The sequence below is a fragment of the Peromyscus leucopus genome, chromosome 7 (genome assembly GCF_004664715.2).
Source record: "Peromyscus leucopus breed LL Stock chromosome 7, UCI_PerLeu_2.1, whole genome shotgun sequence".
Classification (NCBI taxonomy): Eukaryota; Metazoa; Chordata; class Mammalia; order Rodentia; family Cricetidae; genus Peromyscus; species Peromyscus leucopus.
In genome coordinates this window covers 35819180-35832975 of record NC_051069.1, presented here as the reverse complement: position 1 = coordinate 35832975, position 13796 = coordinate 35819180, and the positions used below count along the sequence as shown (strand labels likewise).

General features: G+C 51.8%; 1 protein-coding gene across 5 annotated transcripts; it reads left to right on the top strand.

Annotated features, from left to right (window-relative positions):
- The first annotated feature begins 247 nt into the window (after nucleotides 1-247).
- Robo4 (roundabout guidance receptor 4) lies at nucleotides 248-12283 on the top strand. 5 transcript variants are annotated; one of them, XM_028858429.2, is made up of 18 exons: nucleotides 248-425; nucleotides 761-1093; nucleotides 1354-1511; nucleotides 1709-1829; nucleotides 2445-2572; nucleotides 2672-2900; nucleotides 3138-3250; nucleotides 3934-4105; nucleotides 4253-4438; nucleotides 4535-4577; nucleotides 6369-6505; nucleotides 6600-6863; nucleotides 9058-9165; nucleotides 9278-9416; nucleotides 9555-9791; nucleotides 9899-10257; nucleotides 11297-11506; nucleotides 11617-12283. In XM_028858429.2, exons 1-18 carry the CDS (start codon nucleotides 356-358, stop codon nucleotides 11625-11627), a joined length of 3018 nt encoding a protein of 1005 aa, XP_028714262.1. In that variant the 5' UTR covers nucleotides 248-355; the 3' UTR covers nucleotides 11628-12283. The 5 variants fall into 5 exon arrangements, with proteins under 5 accessions (XP_028714262.1, XP_028714260.1, XP_037063505.1 ...); XM_028858427.2 differs by having other exon boundaries at nucleotides 9257-9416; XM_037207610.1 differs by having other exon boundaries at nucleotides 257-425; nucleotides 9239-9416.
- The last annotated feature ends 1513 nt before the right edge of the window (nucleotides 12284-13796 follow it).

The following is a 13796-nucleotide window of genomic DNA, read 5'->3' as shown; positions in this document are numbered from 1 at the left end:
ATAGAGCTGTCGGGTTGGAGAATTAAGGATGTGGTCAGTGGGAGGATTTCATTTAAGAAACCCTAACTTAGACATGAGGTAACCCTTAGGGCTGAAGTTAAGTGTCCAGGGTTACAGCTGAAGTGTAGAGGTTAGTGAGTTTCTCACCTCTGGTCTCCTCCCAGTTCTCTAAGGCACCGAGGGAGGGCTGGTCAGGAAGCATCCGTTTCCTCAAAGCTGCTTCCCTACTGGGACAGAGTCTCAGTCACAAACAACTACCCCCACCCCACCCCTCCCCTCCTTCCCTTACCGCTATGAGCTCAGAGCGTCAACGGGGACAAAGTGTGTGGGACAGAGAAAGCAGCTGAGAGAAGCCATGGGCTCCGGAGGAGCGGGTCTCCTGGAGACTCGGTGGCCTCTGCCTCTGCTGCTTCTACTCATCATGGGTGAGTGGGGCCCTCTCTTTCCTAGACCATGCTTCTGGATTCATGGCTGGATCCACGGCCTGGATCCAAGCCAGCAGGACAAAAAGGGATCTCTGGTGTCTTTACTTCTCATTAGTAGTGGGAGTACCAGAGACCGTGATGGTGGTGGTTGGTGGTGGTGGGGTATGACTGTGTGTCAGAGAGACAGAAAGGGCTATGTAGACCCTGGCCTGTGCACACTGACCCTCTCCTCTTCTAGCTAGCTATTTGGAAATAGATATTTGGTAATATAAGCCAACTGGCAAACTCCTACACAAGACATGAAGGGGTGCAGAGAGTCTCTCTTTCCCTCCTAGGAGGCAAGGCTCTGGATTCTCCCCCGCAGATCCTAGTTCACCCCGAGGACCAGCTACTTCAGGGCTCCGGCCCAGCCAGGATGAGCTGCAAAGCGTCAGGCCAACCACCTCCCACTATCCGCTGGCTGCTGAACGGGCAGCCCCTCAGCATGGCGACCCCAGACCTACATTACCTTCTGCCTGATGGGACCCTCCTGCTACGTCGGCCCCCTGTCCAGGGACGGCCCCAAGATGACCAAAACATCCTCTCAGCAGTCCTGGGCGTCTACACATGTGAGGCCAGCAACCGGCTGGGCACAGCAGTGAGCCGGGGTGCTAGGCTGTCTGTGGCTGGTGAGGCTTGGGAGGGTAGGCCCAGGGTGAAGTAAAGCTAGGTCGAGATGCTTGTGTCCAGGAAATACGAGGGGCTATCTGCAAAGGGAGGCCTGGGCTGGGGGTCTTGGGAGGGAGAGCTAGGTTAAGTTGGACATAGAAGGCCAAGGGAATGGGTACAGCAGGATGGGGTAAGCATGCTAGGAGATGCCAAGGAAAGACTAGGGGGGCGGGGCGGGGGAGTAGACATGCTTCCTGTTGACCTGATGTCCTCCTAACAGTCCTCCAGGAGGACTTCCGGATCCAGCCTCGGGACACAGTGGTCGTGGTGGGTGAGAAGTTGGTTCTTGAGTGTGGGCCACCCTGGGGCTACCCAAAGCCTTCAGTCTCATGGTGGAAAGATGGGAAACCGCTGGTCCTCCAGCCAAGGAGGCACACAGTAAGTGGAGGCCCCTTCCCCGGAACTTTTTTCCACCTACTTCATCATGTCCTGGGCACGCTAAGCAACTGACCTGCTCTCCAGTGGCATGTCCCCTGGCAGGTCTGAGGACCGGAGGGCAAAAAGGCCTCAAGTTGCCCTCCAGTCTCTAAGCTTCTTTTCCTATTGAAGACGTCACAGAGTGTCTGTACTGACAGGTGTCCGGGGATTCCCTGATGGTGGCAAGAGCAGAGAAGAATGACACAGGGACCTATATGTGTATGGCCACCAACAACGCAGGGCAACGGGAGAGCCGAGCAGCCAGGGTGTCCGTCCGGGGTAAGAATGGGAGTCAGCTAAAATCCAACATAAGGTCTCAGAAGATAACTCAGTGGGTAAAGCGCTCGCTTCATATATGTTGGGACTTGAGTTCAGATCTCTAGCACCCACAGAAAAGCTGAGCATGGCAGCACGTGTCTATAATCCCAGGACTGGGATGGAGTGGAAACAGGTGGGGTCCAGAAATCAGCCAGCCAGTCTAGTCTACACAGTGAGCCCCAGGTTCAGTGAGAGAACTTGTCTCAAAAATCAATCATTCATTCAATCAATCAATCAATCAATCAATCAATCAAGGTAGAAAGCAATAATAAGGACTTTATTGTCAACTTTTGACTTCCATATGCATACTAAAACCCACATGCACACATATGAGCTTAAATCCACACACAGTGTCTAAAGTAAGATACGGGACTCCAGTTAGTATGGTGGCCAGGTATGGGGTTCCGGTATACAGGGCTCAGTCTGGGATTGGTGAGGCTTCCCTGTGTGAGGCTAGAATGGACACAGGAGTACTCAAGGCCTGAAAACTCTGGCAGACAAATGTGTCCATGATGAAGGTTTGTTTCCCTCCCCCACGCACCCTGTGCACACACGCACCCCTGTGTTCCCCCACAGAGTCACGGGACCACAAGGAATATCTGGAACTTCTGGCGGTTCGTATTCAGCTGGAAAACGTGACCCTGCTGAACCCAGAACCCGTGAAAGGCCCCAAGCCTGGACCGGCTGTGTGGCTCAGCTGGAAGGTGAGGCAGAGGACCCAGGATGTGAGAGCCTTTTCAGAGTTCAGATGAGGGGTGTCATGAACTCCCCAAGCCCTGATCCTGACTCCAACTTCTTCCCAGGTGAGCGGCCCTGCGGCACCTGCTGAGTCGTACACGGCCTTGTTCAGGGCCCAGAGGGACCCCAGGGGCCAGGGGTCTCCATGGACAGAGGTGCTGCTGGGTGGCTTGCAGAGCGCAAAGCTTGGAGGCCTCCGCTGGGGCCAAGACTACGAATTCAAAGTGAGACCGTCCTCCGGCCGGGCTCGAGGCCCGGACAGCAATGTGCTGCTCCTGAGGCTGCCGGAACAAGGTCAGTGACGGGTCCTGATTGACGTGCGTGTATGGGAGGGGGGAATTCCTCATCTATCCTAGTCCAGTCTGGATGTGCTGGAGGAGAGGAGGGAGACTCTTCTTCTGCATGGTGAAGCAAACAGCGGTAAGAAGTGTCTTTCCTTGTGAGACGCTGACTCTCCACCCCCCCGGTGCCTCTCGACCCTCTCAGAGTCCTCTTCTTGAGCATTTCTAACGGTCTCTTCCTTTTCTCCAGTGCCCAGCGCCCCACCTCAAGAAGTGACCCTAAAACCTGGCAACAGCAGTGTCCTTGTGAGCTGGGCTCCACCACCCACTGAAAACCATAATGGTGTCATCCGTGGCTACCAGGTAGTCCCTACAAAAATGATACTACAAAACATCATCTGAGCCAAAAAGTGGAGGGATTTTGCTTTTGTTGAGCACACGTACAAGGGCCTGCTCAGTCGGCCAGACCTCGCCAAGCATTGTACAAGCTACTGTTCATCTCATCCCACCAACAGTCTTAGGTTATCATCTCCAATTTATGCATGGAAAGCCAGATTATGGTCACAGATGGAAGAAACAGAACAGAAATCAAACTGTTAGGTTGATTCGATCAAATCAAAACTCAGACTGGGTCAGACCTAGGTCTTTAAGACAGGATTGCTCAAAATGTGGGTGCTGGACTGGCAAGAGGTGAATCACCTGGGAACTCGTTGGGAAAGCAGACTCTCAGGTCCTTTCCCAGGCCTCCTGAATCAGAAAGTGAAAACTGAGCTTGGTGCCTCAATTTTAGCAAGCCTCTAGGTGACCCGAAAGCACCGTGAACCACTGGCCCTGGGTGTATTTTAGAAGATTACCTTTGCTCCTTTGTCGTCTAGAGAGAAGTCTCTCACTCGGTAGAGGAGGGGGCATAGGGATTGTGGTGTTGTTTTGCTGGGCAGCCCTCAGGAAGATGTCAGGCTTAGGAGGGCCGCATGGCCATCTGCAGATGAAGGGCTCTGCTGCTGGGACGTGCTAGGGGCAGCTGCTCACCTTTGCTTGTGCCCCAGGTATGGAACCTGGGCAATAATACCTCATTCCCCGCGGCCAACTGGACTGTCGTGGGTGAACAGACCCAGCTGGAGATCTCCACACGAGTGCCAGGCTCCTACTGTGTGCAAGTGGCTGCCGTCACTGGTGCTGGGGCAGGAGAGCCCAGTAGCCCTGTCTGCCTCCTTTTAGGTGAGAGAAAGGTCCTGTCCATATCCTTCAGCCGCCATGTCATCCTCCTGTCTCCCTGCTCCTGTTACACCTCCAGCTCCCCCGCTCTTGTCTGTCGGTCCCCCATTGTCCTACTTGCCCTCTCTCTGAGCTCCATATCCCATACAGAGCAGGCCATGGAGCAGTCGGCCCAAGACCCCAGTAAACATGCTTCCTGGACCCTGGATCAGCTGAGGGCCACCTTGAGACGGCCAGAAGTCATTGCCAGTGGTGCTGTCCTGCTCTGGCTGCTGCTACTGGGCATTGCTGTGTGTATCTACAGACGACGCAAAGCTGGGGTGCACCTGGGCCCAGGTAAGTCTCCCTGGGTCCAGCCAGAATACCACAGGGGCTTCGGTCTCTAGGAAGATGGTGGGCTCTTCACTAATCTGTTCCCCCACTTTCTTCCAGGTCTGTACAGATACACCAGTGAGGATGCCATTTTAAAACACAGGTGAGAGCCAAAGGGGAGTCCTTAGGAAGGGCAGAGAGGTCAGAGTGAGTGGAATCTCGGCATAGAACTGAGTGGAGTTTTAGTCTACCCCCCTGCCAGACAGTTTAGGGTCCTAGTACCTGAAGCCCTCCTGGACTCTGTGTGGCAATGAATCTCTTCCACTGTAGCCCCCTGACAGCTGAGCAACCTGAATCATAAAACCTGAATGTTTTTGCCAAAGGCTTCACAGCTGGCCCCCTGGCCACCTATCTGTTGTTCTTGCCACCTGATCTCTCTACTCCTGTTGTTAAGTGACTAGCAGCTGGCAGGAGACGACCAGTGCTAGTGTCTTGATTCCCCTGTGTTCCCAATATTTACCTGATGGCGGTCTGTGTATTGCCCGCCTCTTGAGCCATCCACCTGCCTTGCACATGCGGCACACTTCCAGCAGGGGGCGATCAGCTCTCAGGTCAGATTCTCACTCATTGTGCCAAACCAGGGCCAAACAATAGGCACCTCCGCTCCAACTGCTTAATTACCAGAGCTACCCTGTAGTCACGAGACAAAATTCCAAGAAAACAAAACCAAACAAAAAACAATTCTCCCTCCCCCTTCCCCCCACCATTGGCTGAGTTTTACACTAGAAAAACGTTTCTTCTCTTTGTCAACTTCATTAGTCTTTACGCTCTGGGTCTGAATTATTTGAGAAGCATTTACTGAGTACCTACTGTGTACTGCATATATCAGGCCCACAGGCTGCCCGTTTCCTTTCAACAAGATTCTAGGCTGCCTGGCATCATGTCCTGAGTTTTTCCTTGCTCTCTGGCTTCTCTCTTCTAGCTACCTCCTGCCTCCTGAACTTTGTCTGCTCTGCTTCCCTGGGACCCCTTCCTTTGTCCTCAAGGGGAATTCTATAGAGATCAGTTCATCCATTTTTTTAATAGTCTCCACCCACCAGGAACTTGCAGACAGGCAGGGACAGGCAGGGACAGGCAGGGGAGCAATCTGGAGCTGGATATGCAGTATGACCCAGATCCAGGGATGGAGCTAGAGAAAGAGAAGGAAGAGGAGCCCACATGTGCCCTATGGAGAAGAGTATGCAGTGGGAGAAATCGCTGGCTATATTCACAGGGAGATGCAAACGTTGTTCTGGCTGCGATACCTGGTATCAGAACAAAGGATAAGGTTTGAAAGTGGAAGCCAGGCCAAGGAAGATGCCCCGGGAGGCATCTGAACTCTATCTCGGTAAATAGGGAGCAACTGAAGGCTCCAGCAGAGAAGTAGTGTTCTCAAATTGCTGCTCTTGAAGGAGAATTCAGACAGCTGGAGGCCAGCAGTGACCACAGCAAACTTCCATTCTACGAGCAGAGTGATTCAGGATTTCCTCAGCTCAGTTCGCAGCATCAGTCCTATATGCAGGCTCTCTTTGTCACCATTTAACAGCTTGAGGACACAGTATGGCTCAGAGAGACCAATAGATTTAGTTCTTGGGTTGCACAGCTAAACTATGGCAGGTAGGGATTTTCAAGCCATGTTCACCTGGCTCCATTTTGTTCTTTTCATCTCCATATCCATAACTGTTTTTCCCCTAATACCCCCTCCCCAGGTCTGGACAGGATCCCAAGATAGAAAGATACGCTGAGTTCAGGGGCACCGGGTCAGGGGTCCTCTAGGAACTACAAAATGGAGAAAAACAGCTGTAGGGGTGAAGCTAACATTTCTACTCCTGCTGCTGCCCTCTGAGCTGGATGTCTTAACTAATTTGGTTCCTGTTCTTCCCTGCCTTGCTCCGCCCCCCCACCCCCACCCCAGGATGGACCACAGTGACTCCCCATGGCTGGCAGACACCTGGCGTTCCACCTCTGGCTCTCGAGACCTGAGCAGCAGCAGCAGCCTCAGTAGTCGGCTGGGAGTGGACCCTCGGGACCCACTAGACGGCAGGCGCTCCTGTGACTATGCCTCCCGCGAAGGGACCGCAGGGATGGAAAGGGGAGATGGAGTGCAATGTGCTCACCATAACTCCTCTTGTCGTTTTTATGACAGTGATCTCCTGGGACCCCCGGAGCCCTGGTGTGCCCCTGCTTCCAGACACCAGCACTTTTTATGGCTCCCTCATCGCGGAGCAGGCCTCCAGCCCTCCAGTCCGGCCAAGCCCCCGGACACCAGCTGCTAGGCGCCTTCCATCCAAGTTGGCCGGAACCTCCAGCCCCTGGGCCAGCTCAGACAGTCTCTGCAGCCGCAGGGGACTCTATTCCCCACGCATGTCTCTGGCCCCTGCAGAGGTCTGGAAAGCCAAAAAGAAGCAAGGTAAGTGTGGAAAGAAAAGCCATGTTCTGGGGCAGATAGGGGTGGGACTGGAAGTGGTAATGCGGTCCGCTGACCTTAAACAACTTGAGTATGGGCTGAACACCACTCCCAACCTCGTATTATCTCCTAGTGGACGCAGACCGCTATCTGTGCTCACCACAGCTTTTTCTCTACAGTAGTGAGCCTGGGCTCTGCAGTCAAGGGGACTTAGAGAACATTTAACAAACATGCCAATTTAACTGCATGCAATTTAACTGCGTACTAGGCATGGTGGATACAAGGAACATTGGGCCCATCTTTTTCCGTCTTATGAACCCCATCTGTGTTGACCAACAAACAAGTATAGCTGGAGCCTGGCCTCAGGCAACCACTGCTGAAAAAAACCTCAGGTTTTCCGGAACTCGCGCCCCACACGTCATACACTGGTCGGCTTGGACCCTGCCTCTCACTTCGCTTTTTAGAGAGAAGCATGGATATCCACAGATTCTGTACTCACAAAATCAACCCATCCAAGGGTGAAAACTGTTCCTCCTAGGGATGCTGGGCCCAGTCCCCTGTAATATGAGGGATGCCTGTAATGCTTTTGGGAAAGATTTATCTCTCTACTTCCAGCTGCCTGCCTGTTTTGACGTTCTAAGAGACAATTATGATCGCCATTTCTCAAACAACTACTATGCGATAACTGATTACTTACAATTGTTATCATGTTTGATCCTTGAGGAGGACGTTGTTTCTCTAAATTTACAGAGAGGAAAAGATTGACAGAATGATTGGGTGACTTGCTCAGCATTCCCAAACAAGCTGCAGAGCTCACCTTTGAAGCCAGGAGGATCTGTCTCCAAGGCTGCTGAGTTCCCTGGTAATCATTCAGGAAGGTCCAGGCTCTGGGAACTGTGTTCCCAGACGCCGCCCTGCAGAGCCTGGCACTGAACTCTGCCTGCCATTGCTATGGACTTTATGAACTGCTTAGAGAGACCTGGCAGATGTTTTTACAGTCAGTTGTTTTTAAACAGATAAAATCCAACTTTAGTAAAAAGAAAGGTGGATTAAGAGTAATTAAGAGCTTGTTCAATATGGACAGTTTTATGTGACTGTAAATATTAATAAGCTGGCATTCTTTCCCATTTTGCTCGGGGCTATTGTATTATCAATCTTGAGTGGTAATGAAATGCCAGCTAAAAAGAATTGGAATAAGTCTCATTTAGGAATCATAAACTCAGTGGTAAAGCTGTCAGTTGGCATGCATTGGGCCCTGGATTCAATCCTCAAAACCAACCAACCAAACAAACAAACAAATAAACAAACAAACAAAACTGTGTTTGTGCAGAGAGGCACAATGACTTGGAATGTATGATCTCTCTTGGAAAGTTAACAGTTTTAGAAAAAGATGAGTTATTTTCAACAGCCATTTCTTTCTTTCTTCCCTTCCTCTCCCCGGCCCCCACTTCCTCCCTCCCACTTCCTTCCTTCCTCCCCTTTGATGCTGAAGCTTGAACCCAGGGCTTTGCACGTGCTAAGCACATGCCTACAATTGAGCCACACCCTCATTTTTACTTAGGAAGCTTTCCTTTCTGCCACGGGGCTTCCTAGCCTGAGGTTTTCACTTGGCTTTGTTTCTTCACCACACACACACACACACACACACACACACACACACACACACACACACACTGTCTTCCCTGCTCCCCAGTAAAGCAACAGTGAAGCATCTCAGGAGGAGGCGATGTGAGAAATGAACATTGTTAGCAGATTCTAAGAGGAGGACTATTTGTCTCCACAGAGCAGAAACTGATGAGGAGAGGAGCAATGTGGGGGAATAGAGACCAGGAAAACTGGCATGCACACAGTCCAAGAAAAGAAAGTTGGTTCTGGAAGCATCTGTCTGGAGCAGGAGCTTTACAGTCTGTTTTTATTGAATTCTCAACATCATCCTTTGAAGTGGTTGTTTACAAATGAACTTGATATTCAGAAAGCTTGATGCGTGTCCCTGAGGTCACACAGCTAAACCACTCAGTGCCCTTTCCAGTTTATTGGGCTGGAGAAAGATGGGGGCAGAGACGAGTAGTTGTCTCCCTCTTTTATCTATATCTGAGGTCCGAAGGTCTGGGTGAATACGAAGGCCAAAGGCAGGGCCTGTGACTGGGGCCAGAAAAGCCTCCTCGCATTGTTCCTAACAGCTGTCTTTCCTTTGTAGAGCTGCACCAAGCCAACAGCTCCCCACTGCTCCGCGGCAGCCACCCCATGGAAATCTGGGCCTGGGAGTTGGGAAGCAGAGCCTCCAAGAACCTTTCCCAGAGCCCAGGTGAGGGAGGTTCCCTAAGGGGCAATAAATTGGGGTCTGAGCAGGTTAGGATTTGGAATTCATGAGATTTTAGAGATTCTTTTGTTCTCAGGCCCCAAGTCTTGTTCCCCAGGAGAAGCCCCCGGAGGTGTGGTAGCCTGGCATGCCCTGGGACCACAGCTTCAACGCAACTCGAATGAGCTAGCCACTCGTCCACTCCCTCCAACACCCCTCTCTCTTGGTGGAACCCCCAGTCGTGATCCACAGACCCAGTAAGAGGGCGCGGGTCAAGAAATAGAGTTGGGACACTGAGGGTGTGGGGAGTGTGGCTGGGATGAGACCAAAGCTAAGAGATGTGGACCTGAAGGATGACCTTAACTAATCTGCCATCTCTCTCGTCCCCTAACCAGGTGTGTGGAGAAGCCCCAAGCTCCCTCCTCAGACCCACGAACAGCATCCCCTCTCTCCATCCTAAGGCCTTCCAGGCCTGCCAGCCCCCAGGCCTCTTTCCTCTCCTGTCCTAGCCCAGCTTCCAGCAACCTGTCCAGCTCCTCACTGTCATCCTTAGAGGAGGATCAGGACAGTGTTCTCACCCCCGAGGAGGTGGCCCTGTGCCTGGAGCTCAGTGAAGGGGAGGAGACACCCAGGTGAGTATCCCGCTAAGCATGCTGGGGGGCACACAAACCTGCCTCAATTGCCGTGCCCCTGCTACTGAGGCCTAACCCGTGTACCGTCTCCCATTTTTGCCTTTTAGGAACAGTGTATCTCCTATGCCAAGAGCCCCTTCACCCCCAACCACCTATGGCTATATCAGTATCCCAACATCCTCAGGACTGGCAGGCATGGGCAGAGCTGGTGGGGGTGTGGGGTCCGAGGTTGGGAACTTACTGTGCCCACCTCGGCCCTGCCCCACCCCTACCCCCAGCGAGGGCTCCCTGGCCAACGGTTGGGGCTCAGCTTCTGAGGACAATGCCCCCAGTGCCAGGGCCAGCCTGGTCAGCTCCTCCGATGGCTCCTTCCTCGCGGATGCTCACTTTGCCCGTGCCCTGGCAGTGGCCGTGGATAGCTTTGGTTTTGGTCTGGAGCCCAGGGAAGCTGACTGCGTCTTCACTGGTATGTGGGGCTACCTGCCTCCCTTAGAGTGGGAACAGCTCCCTTTCTCCCCAACGAAGAGTCAAGGCCTCCTGGTCATCATTACCCTCGATGTCTTTTAAACAATCAGTGTTATTGAGCTGTGGCAGCACATGCATGAAATCTCAGCATCTGGGAAGCCGAAACAGGAAAATTATGAACTCCAGGCCAGCCTGAGCTGCATAGTAAGATTTTATCTCAAAGAAGAAGGAAGGTAGTTTTTACTGATAAGTCCTAGGTACTGGAAGAAGTGCTTCATGTGCATTATTAAGAAGTCCAGGAGGAATATTCTTTACTTCTCTTTTCCAAATCAGGAAACACTAGGTCAAACAGATGTTTTAACTTGCTCAAGCTCCCCCATAGATCAAGGACAAATGGTCCAATTCTGAAGCCTGGAGGAATCCAGCCCAACCCCCCACCTCCAGGACCATGCTATTCCCCAGATGTGGGTCTCAGGAAGAGCTGCTCCAGCCAGTCTTCTCTCAACTGGCATTTCATATGCCTCCTCGCTCGTGCTATGCTTCCAAGCCTCATGGTTGCCTGTTTGTGACTGAGGCTGAGAACACCTGGGCTCAGTCTCTCTCCGTGTTAGCAGGAGGTGATTTTACACACACACACACACACACACACACACACACACACACACACACACACGATATCTTACCCTTCCTCTACCTTTGGGCCTCAAGAAAAACAATGAGGCTTATAGGACACATCAGGACAAAACTTGTCCAGGTCAGAAGTGCCCATCACACAGGGAAGAGGCCACCCAAGGCTAATAAAGGAAGAGTGCAGAGAGCCAGAGCTGGTATGGGAGAAAACATGGCAAACTGCTCTGTAGAGAAACACATATATCAGGCCCGGGGCTGCAGCCACTGGAACTGATAGACAGAGAGGCCAGGTTACATTTAGGGGTGGTGATGTATGTGTACCCTAAACCAGTCCTAAGCTTTCTGCCTTAGATTGGGTCCCTAGGAGCTAAAGGTTGAACCTCCTGCTGACCATCTGCCTTCCTCCGTAGACGCTTCCTCCCCTCCATCCCCTCGGGACGATCTCTCCCTGACCCGAAGTTTCTCTCTGCCTCTGTGGGAGTGGAGGCCAGACTGGCTGGAGGATGCTGAGGTCAGCCACACCCAGAGGCTGGGGAGGGGGCTGCCTCCCTGGCCTCCTGACTTTAGGGTCTCTTCCCATCGAAGTCAGCTCAGTGGTGCTGTGCCCAAGGCTGGTGGTGGTAAGTATCTGGCTGGCTGCCTGACATGTGGCCTTGATCAACAAGCTCGGGAGAAGAGCCCAAAGGTAGCCTGGGATCTAGTCATAATTCTGCTCCCCTTCAACTTCCAGATTCCTCCTGAATTGTCCCTGAGATGGCCAGAAGAGCATCTAGACCACTCTCTTGTCTGTCCCCAGGCCTTCCCACAGGTGTAGGTCTGGGCCTATGCTTCTCTGTAGCAGAGGTCCATTATCACTGGGCTTCTGGAGAGTTCTGTTGCTGGGATTGTTAAAACAAAAGGAAGGAAACCAAACTAGGTTTATTCCCTATGATCTAGGGAAACTTGGATTCCCACTGAAAGCAAGACAGCATCTTCATGACATCAAACTCTCTCCTCACAACCAGGGCTTTTGGCCTAAGTAAGCCTAGCTCCTCATCTCCTACCCATGTGGATTATGGGAAGAAGGGAAGTTAACAGTGTCTTCATGGAGGACAGAAGTGGCTGTTGAAAAGGGCTGTCGTGGAGATACTTAGAGCAGCCCTCTGGTCTCTATCTGGACTCCTCCTCCCTTAGAAACCAGTTCAGCCCTCTCCCCAGCCACACCATGCAAGGAAAATGAAGGAGGAAGGTCATGGATGCGGTAGGTCCTATCTGGTGTCACGGTCAACACTTCAAAGTTGAGTTAATGGAGGAGGCCGAAGAAAAGAAGCAGGAGAACTGGGAACCAAAGCACTCTCCTCATGCCATGGTTACTGTGAGCTGCAGGAACTTGATCCTATAAAACTGTAAAGACTTGAGTTCTATGATGTCATTCCTTGGGTGCTATTTTGGGAAGGGTACCTGTAGAGATGTAAAAGTTACCTGGCTAGAGAGAGGATGAAGTCTTCATTGCTACTCAGGGAGTGTTCTCATTTCTGGTCTTCAATCAGAGGGGAATGAGGTGTATCCAGCAAGTTTAAGCAGAATGTAGTTAGAGAAGTGTGGGGTTGTCTAAGGGTCTGTGGATCTCGGGGAGCCAACTCCTGTTTCCTGCGGTCCCAGCCCCGCTCCCTAAAGTCCCGTTCCAGGTGGTGTCTTAAAAATAGACAAGCAGCTAACTTCCACAAAAGGTAGGATTTATCACCTGGGATACTTGGCTAGTGAACACTGTTCAGACAAAACAACAGGACAGAAATGGCCATCGAACGAATTCTGAGTCCTGAACCATTGAAAGCCACGAGAGGGCAGGCTACCGGCTTCTCCCACACACGGTGGGAGAGGTCGTGGACAGAACTCAGAACTCAGGGCTATGCTGTAGAGCATCATCAGGGCCAAAGAAGATACCTCTGTATGTGTGGAGGGAGGGCATGATTCAGAAGCAGGCTCAGTGCTGCTAATTCCCTGACCCCAGCAATTCTGCCTGGAAACCACTCAGTTAGGAAGCCAAGCAGGTGTGACCAGGGTGATTGATTCCTGAGCTAGGCTCAGCAAACCAGCCTGACTGGTCGGCAGGATCTTGAAAAGAGCAATGAGTATTCCCGATACACGTCCATTCCATTTTTGCTGTTTTAAATTTTTTTTCCTTAGCTTTCTGGCAAAATTCCTCTTGAAAGCACCCCAACTCTGTTGGCCAGACTGAAGGGAAAGGGGATTTGCACACATAAATATTCAGGTCAAAGTGGAGGGCAAGGCCGTGGCTTTCAAGGTCCAAGCTATCTAGAGCACCTAGGATGGAGCAGGCAAGAAGCAAGGGGGACTTCAAGCAGTGACCACGTGTGCCAGCTGCGGGGAGAGAGTGACAGCAGCTGTGACATAGTCTATGACCAGCTCTACATGCAGCGGAGTCAAGAGGTTCCCTTCGCAGACACCGTCTGTGAAGGAGCCTGGGGCCGGGCGGAAGCACACACTTCCTTCTTGACTGGGATGATTTCATTCACACGCTATTTCGTTTTGTTGGAGACAAGGTTTCATATAGTCCAGGCCAACCTCAAACTTGCTATACAGCTGAGACTGGCCTTGAACTCCTAATCTTCCTGCCTTCCCCTGTTGAGTGCTAGGATTACAGGCAAATCCCACCATACTGGCTCTCTTTGGGTTTGTTTTTTTTAGCTTAGATTTATTGTGAGGCGAGTGTTCACTTACAGAAGGGTAGACAGGCCCTGGAAGAGGGCACCAAAGGACTTGGCCAGTTCTCTGAAGGTGTGACAATGATCTATGTGTTGGCTATTCGAATATCCCTATAGCTGTGACAGGGTATTATGGTTTAGACACAAAACGTCTCTCCGACAGGCCTGTATGGGGAAGGACTGTACTTTAGCTGCTGTTACTACG

What these genes read in the sequence shown, in the direction of transcription:
- Robo4 (XM_037207610.1), top strand. Translation starts at nt 356, where the DNA reads ATGGGCTCCGGAGGAGCGGGTCTCCTGGAGACTCGGTGGCCTCTGCCT. An exon ending in TGGGGTGCACCTGGGCCCAG is followed by an intron (nt 4,439 to 4,534) that starts GTAAGTCTCCCT and finishes ACTTTCTTCCAG; the next exon opens with GTCTGTACAGATACACCAGT. An exon ending in ACTAGACGGCAGGCGCTCCT is followed by an intron (nt 6,506 to 6,599) that starts GTGACTATGCCT and finishes TTTTTATGACAG; the next exon opens with TGATCTCCTGGGACCCCCGG.